Genomic DNA, 6725 nt, shown 5'->3' with positions numbered 1-6725 from the left:
GTGCAAGAGAATTTGAACGCAGGAGTTTATTTTTAGATGCAGCGCCTAAAAGTAGGCAACAGTTTTACAGTTGAAAGAAATCGTAAGGAAATGGCACACGGACAATTCACATTCACATTCAACCCCCACACGAACAGGCGACATATTGTATTATGTCGAAACGGAAATTAAATTTCATTCTGCTCTTTTGGTCACTTCAGAAGATTTACCGGCCTTGGTAATGTGCGTAAAAATGGAATTTCCGTATGTCGTTACACAACACTGCGTTCTTTACCTTAAAATGGATGAAATACAAGTAAATGTGAAAAGAACAAAATGAATTTGTGTAAAATTTATTAAATTATATAGGTACTAAGCAAGCTTTTGAGGTTTTAGTAAATTTCAAAACTAACATGAAATAATTGAAAAAAAAGAAGTCAATGTTACTTTTGCAACCAAAACCATCAAAATTTCAGGTTATGTTATGGGTAAGCTAAAGATCAACGGGTTCGGTTGATTTCTCAAGCCACAAATTCAACTCATCACGATGGCGTTTTTCCACCATCTCATCGAGAGATGACATTGATTCGCTCACTGAGGAAGAGCGTGAAGAAAATGAAAGAAATTTGAATTCCATCGAAAGCCTCGATGATGTCTATAAGACCTATAAAGCGACCTCGCCAAAAATCACCTGGTTTGAATCGTCCAGTTCGACGACACTGAAAGGAGCTGCATCTAATGGAGAAAGTGTCGAGTGCAACGATCTACAAGAATCTCTTGCTAAAACAAATCTATCCGAAGTTGAAACTGCTGATGATGTGCAGCCTAAAACCAAAGCTATTCCTCCACGTCCACCTCCGCGTCCTCCTCCTCGCCCTGATCGTCCTTCGCACCCTAAGGCTACAATTGAAATGTTGAATGAAAATCATTTCACAGATGCTTATAAAGAGGAAGCGTGAGTATTCTTAATCGTTGCGATTTCACTAACTGAACTAAACTCTTTACAGCACTCAAATGCGCATTGCTTCCGGTGAGGTAGAAGAAACCCCGCAGAACGTTGAGGAGGATCAACTCAATAATTCTAAGGAGGAGGAATGTAAGTCTAAGAAAGGAAAAAACTCTTCTCTACACTTTTACTTTTTTTACTCCCCTCTTTCAAAGAAGTTTAGTTACTTAAAGAAAAGTTCTGCACAACTTCAGTTCTAGATAACACTTAAGTCAAAGGAGTAATTAAGATTCCATCTAATGCTGTTTAAGGAAAATTCATTCCCTGTTTCATGCTTCCTCATGAACCTCTTGTTTCATCTCTTCTTAGGTACTTGCAACATGCCTCCTAATGAAACGGCAGATGATAAGCAGTTCATGCAACCCGAAAATGGTCAGCAAGAGATGAACGCCAGCGATTACTATGCTCAGCAAATGGCCATGCAGATGTCGAATCCAATGGCGAGCTATGGAGGTTGCGGGCAGTTTCAGCCTGGAATTCCGGGTCTTTATCTATCGCCCGAGGATTACTTCAACTATGCGCAGTTGCAACAGCATCTGCAGAACGTGCATAGTTTCGGACAGTATCAGGGAATGCCGGGTATGCAGGGAATGGAGGGTATTCAGGGAATGCTGGGTATGCAGGGAATGTTGGGTATGCAGGGAATGCAAGGCATGCAAAGTATGCAGGGCATGCAGGGAAACGTCTCAATGCAAACGCCGGGATTACAATCTACTCAATACAGTCTATACCCGAACATGGAAGGCGGCGCTATTACAAGGCCATGTGATTGTGGCAATCCTTGCAGCAGCGATGAATCCACCAGTTGCGAAGAGCCAGAGCGAAGCAGCGAAAGCGTTTGTTGCATTCCTAGCAAAGCAAAGTCGAAACACTCCATGGAGTGTTGTGCAAGACCATCACCACGTTACCCCTCCGATGCTTGCGCCGACAATTGCTGTTCCATGCCATCAAGTCCTTGTCCGGAGTTTAACGATATTCCACCACCGTGCTATGATACAGGCGGCAGCTTCGATATGCCCGATTGTATGGGAAATTCTCCGCAATGCCGCGTTGGACGTTGCCAAAGCGGTCCAGCAGCAAGCAGATTCAACTTCTTGGACATCAATCCCTGCCGCAAAAAGTGCTGCGGCATGCCACCGCCCAATTGCCCATTGACACCATGCGGCAGTGTCATGCCCTGTTGTACACCTTTGCCACCGCCACCTTGCTGCCCATCTTCATGCTTAGCCCCGCCTACCTGTTGCCCAGCTCCATGCATAGCCCCGCCTAGCTGCTGCCCAGCTCCTTGTCCCAGTCCACCAAGCTGCTGTCCAGCTCCACCTAGCTGCTGTCCAGCTCCCTGCTGTCCCATGCCCTGCGGTCCACTGCCATGCCCACAATCTGCCTGCTGTTCGCCGACGCCCGAGTGCTGCGCTTGCTCCGGCAACGGACTCGATATTGAGTGCTTCCTGCAGAAGATGCGACAACAGCAGCAACAGCAGAACTTTGCCTCGATAGCAAATTGCTGTCCCGATGATAGAATCCAAGCACACACCGTTTACACTGCGGATTATCGACCATTCTGTGGACCTGGCAACTGCTTCAATCATTTTCCCAACTCCTGCGGCTGGTAAGTTCCTAATTTACAACTGTTTTTGATGTTCTTTTAATCCAATCAACTGCTCAGCTGTCCTCCACCTTGCAGACCGCCAGCAGGAGGTTTCAATATTCAACCGCAGGCAGGCTGTTGTCCCTGTGAGATGCCAATAAGTGGTTGCTGTCAACCCACGTACACGATGCCATGTCCATGCCCAGCGCCTTATCCAGCCACTTGCTGCCATTCTTGCCTTGCTCCCTGCTCCGTGCCCTATCTCTCCGACTGTCCACCGCCTTGTGCGCCGCCCTGCTCGGCGCCATGTCCTGGCAGCCAATCGGACGCCTGCGTCTCCAGCTGTCCCATGCCTTGCGAGATGCCAGCTTCAGTTTCCTGCTGTGGACGCACATCACAGGCAACCAGCTGCAATCTAACCCAGTGTGGCTGTAAGTACAGTAAACTCTGCCTTCAAAGTTTCCACTTATATCTCACAAATTCTCTTTGCAGCTGTGTCATAGCTTTAAATCCCTAAAAACATCAGTTGCATAGAAAAAGTAAAACAAATATATATATAGTTATTTTGTAACTTTGAGGAATGTACAAAATTCAACAGAAATAAAATATTTTCAGAAAACCCACTGATCAATATTATAAATATATGTTACAATAAATATAAATATCAATGAATCCACAAATTCTTAATATTTAAACACTTTAGAGAACTCACTCTTGAAAAGTTAAACTTATATATACAAAAATATAATTCAGTAATTAAAAATATATAGAATAATTTATTAGAAATATAGCCTATCTATTTGAATCAGTAATAAATATAAAAATATTAATATTCAATTACTTGAATATGATGAACCAATCTCAAAATTGTAAATATTGTAACTAAAACACTTTCTTAGCTAGTTACATAAAAACGATATAAATATTTCGTAATTTGAATAGAAGCAATCTACAAATTCTTATGTTTGAGACTGATTACTTAGTTATAAACAAAAAAGTATATTTCATAAATAAGGTAAGAGAATTTATGAGTAAACTCACTTTTGAACTTAGTTAATAAAATTCTTAAATATAAAAAAATGCATATGTATGACATTAAATTTTTTGAATTTTATAGAAAATTTTATTAGAGAACCAACTCTTGAAAACACAATATTTGGTTATACAGAGCTAAGAGGAAAATAAACATTTTTCTTAGCTCGAATAAAATCAATCTCAAATCAGTAGAATATTTTATGAGAGAACTTACTTTGCAAAATATATTTTTTTAGTGGAGAAAAATCATAAATCAAGTCGTGACAAATGGAATTCATTGACGCTGACAGATGCAGATGAACATACATGGAATCCTTGCTCATTTCCGGGTCTTTCAATTCATGCAGCTGAGAACAATAAAAAGGAAAAGCATCTTGGGCATCTCTTGGTCAAATTTATGCTGATTTTATTGAATTATTTGGCGCGTTCAACTTTGATTTGGCTACTTTATGCTGTCATTTTATTGCCCACGAACATAAATTGTGCTTGAATGAGAATGCTTTATTTGGAGCCAGCTGACAGAAAATTTAGATTGGGGATAAAAATGTGAAAAATATATTATCCGAACAAGTTCAGAAAGGCTTTCTCTAAGAACGAGTGAAGGTTTAAAATAAATTTAAAATTTGATGAAAGAAAATATTACAACGTTGTGGCTGAAATGATTCCCCAGTAAATTAAAAAATAAAATGAACAAATTTGTATATACATATGTAATGTGTTTTTTTTTTTGAAAAATGTTTATTACAAAATATTGCATTGACAATTAATTGTTTAATTGTTTCATTTGAATTTCAGTTATTACAATTATCATAAAAAATGAAATTATATATTTTCTATGGATGAGTAGATGATAACAAAGTAGAACTAATCAAAATCGCAGCAAGCACTTGGATTGCATCAATTTGGAAATTTTGAAAGAATACAATTTTGTTGCGCAACTTTAAACTATTTAAGCTAATTACTTAAGTAGAAAAATATCCGCACCATTTGCAAATATATGTTCTAATAAGTTAAACAGTTAAAAATGTTTGAAAACAAATTGTTGATTTGCTTGCTGCAATTGCGAATTTAGTTACTACTTTCATCATTTTTGTTATGGAGAAACTATAAATTAATTTTGATTTTCATTTTACAATTGCATTTAACTATGGTAATTGTGATATATATATTGATATTTAGTTAGAGCATTTATTAAATTAACATTCAACTATTTTTATCGCACTTCTCGTCGGCCCAGATCAATTGTCTGTCAATCTTTTCTATTCTTTTGCTGGCCAACTTGCGGAGTAAGTATTTTGTTATTGTGTATTTTTTTGTTTTGTTTTTTAAATTATTGGAATTACATATTGTTTTTTGTTTGTTTCGTTTGTGTTGCTGGTGGGGCTGGAAGTTTTACAGTTAACATACACGGATATATATAGACATATATGTATATATATAGTATGTAGATCTAGGTTGATTTATGCGTTGACAAAAAATATAAATGTATGTAATTTAAATGTTTTAAATCCTGTTACAGGATTTGCTTCAGCTATTAAGTAAAATTACAATAAAACAAAATATATATCTATTATTTAATTACCATATATATATGTATATATATACATAAATATATATATGCATAACATTAATTAAAAAATACAATTCAAATACGAATACGAATACAGTTACATATGCGGTCTGATCGATCTGTTCTTGTTGTTGTTTGATTGATTGATGATTTTATTATTTTTTTAATGTGTAATGACAAAAGAATAAATTTGATTTATGTAGTTTGTATTTGTTAATGGTTTTATATGCAACAAATAGCATCACTGGAATAGGTTGTAGCCACGCCCACGCCACTAAGAGGCGGCACAAATTCAATCGAGTGGTCTTTTCTTGTTTCTTGTTTTACTTGTATAATTTGCAGATATATACACACGCAGTACGTATCTATCGGATAAGTAGACATATGTGAAATTGCACTATAACTAAATGCTACAACATTTAAAAATGGATTTCTCATATGATATACATACATATACATATATACTATATGATTAGTTCGAAAATTCTAGCAGCTCTCATTTAAACCAATTTCGGTTTTGGCATTTCATTAAAATATATTTTTAAAGGTTTTGTTTGATATTATTCATATATCCTAGGTGTGTATATATGCATATAAAAAACATAATCTGCTCATTTTCACTTCCTCCTTTTTTATGTTTTTGTTTGAACTAAAAATAAGAATTTGATTTTGCAATTTGTAATTTATATTATTAAAGTTAAATAAATTTCTTAGTCTTTTCATTTTCCATGTGTGCTTTAGTTACTATATACATATACATATATGTATACCCTATAAATGTATATACTGTATATGTATACATAGCAAAAACTTTATATAATTTAAACAAACTCCTCGAGCCGCATAACAACAGCAACAACTACAAAATGCTCTCACAGCATATTGAACATACATTTCAATTGATGTATTACGTTTTAGGTTTTTGTATAAATTTGGCAATTTTTGCGCTTTCAAAAAAATTCTCCATCTTCGTTTTTTTAAGTGCTATCAGTTTTGTTCTCGAGTTTCGTTGCTGCTGCTGTTGGCAATTGTTCTTGTTTGTTGTTGAAGTTGTTGCTGCTGTTTCTGCGGACGTGGGTCCATTTTTTAGGCACATGTTTTCAGAGCTTACACATCGAGTACTTAAACCTAGGCATAGATATACTAATACTAAGCATATAAAACTTGTACGCCTTAGCCCCTGGCACGGCGACGATTGCCTTCCATTTGTCAATGTTCTCCCCGCAGCAGTTCCATCAACAAGTTGAAATCGGCACCATCGCGGGTCTTGATCGTCAGCATCTCCTTGCCCAACTATGAAAGGGAAAATACACGTATTAGTAAATCTGATATCGTTTAAAATAAGTTTTGAAGACAGAAGATGTTGCTCTGGCTCTGGCTCAAAGAGGAAGCCAACTATTGAAGGCAATTGCAATATTTACTCGAGAAACATTACCGAAAGGTTTATTATTATTATTGATAATACTTTAATATCATATTACTGCTAAATTTAAATGATTTATATTCAGAACGTACATACATATGTAAAAAACGAGTAATTTATTATT

The 6725-nt window shown here is 36.4% G+C and overlaps 2 protein-coding genes across 4 annotated transcripts in view; one reads left to right on the top strand and one right to left on the bottom strand.

The window, feature by feature from the left end:
* Positions 1 to 368: 368 nt before the first annotated feature.
* Positions 369 to 4113, top strand: LOC133835175 (keratin-associated protein 10-4-like). 3 transcript variants are annotated; one of them, XM_062265085.1, is made up of 5 exons: positions 369 to 934; positions 987 to 1075; positions 1295 to 2594; positions 2652 to 3004; positions 3845 to 4113. In XM_062265085.1, the coding sequence occupies exons 1-5, from the start codon at positions 891 to 893 to the stop codon at positions 4096 to 4098; spliced, it is 2040 nt and encodes a 679-aa protein (XP_062121069.1). In that variant the 5' UTR covers positions 369 to 890; the 3' UTR covers positions 4099 to 4113. The 3 variants fall into 3 exon arrangements, with proteins under 3 accessions (XP_062121069.1, XP_062121071.1, XP_062121070.1); XM_062265086.1 differs by lacking the exon at positions 3845 to 4113 and adding an exon at positions 3066 to 3096 and having other exon boundaries at positions 372 to 934; XM_062265087.1 differs by lacking the exon at positions 3845 to 4113 and having other exon boundaries at positions 2670 to 2702.
* Positions 4114 to 5328: 1215 nt separating this feature from the next.
* The window catches only part of LOC133835173 (nuclear hormone receptor FTZ-F1 beta), a 30911-nt gene continuing 29514 nt past the window's right edge, over positions 5329 to 6725 (bottom strand). Inside the window, 1 exon segment of the mRNA XM_062265080.1 lies at positions 5329 to 6471. Coding sequence (XP_062121064.1) covers positions 6388 to 6471 — 84 coding nt within the window. The 3' untranslated portion in view covers positions 5329 to 6387.

The sequence above is a fragment of the Drosophila sulfurigaster genome, chromosome 2L (genome assembly GCF_023558435.1).
Source record: "Drosophila sulfurigaster albostrigata strain 15112-1811.04 chromosome 2L, ASM2355843v2, whole genome shotgun sequence".
NCBI lineage: Eukaryota > Metazoa > Arthropoda > Insecta > Diptera > Drosophilidae > Drosophila > Drosophila sulfurigaster.
This window is presented reverse-complemented; position numbering and strand designations above follow the sequence as displayed.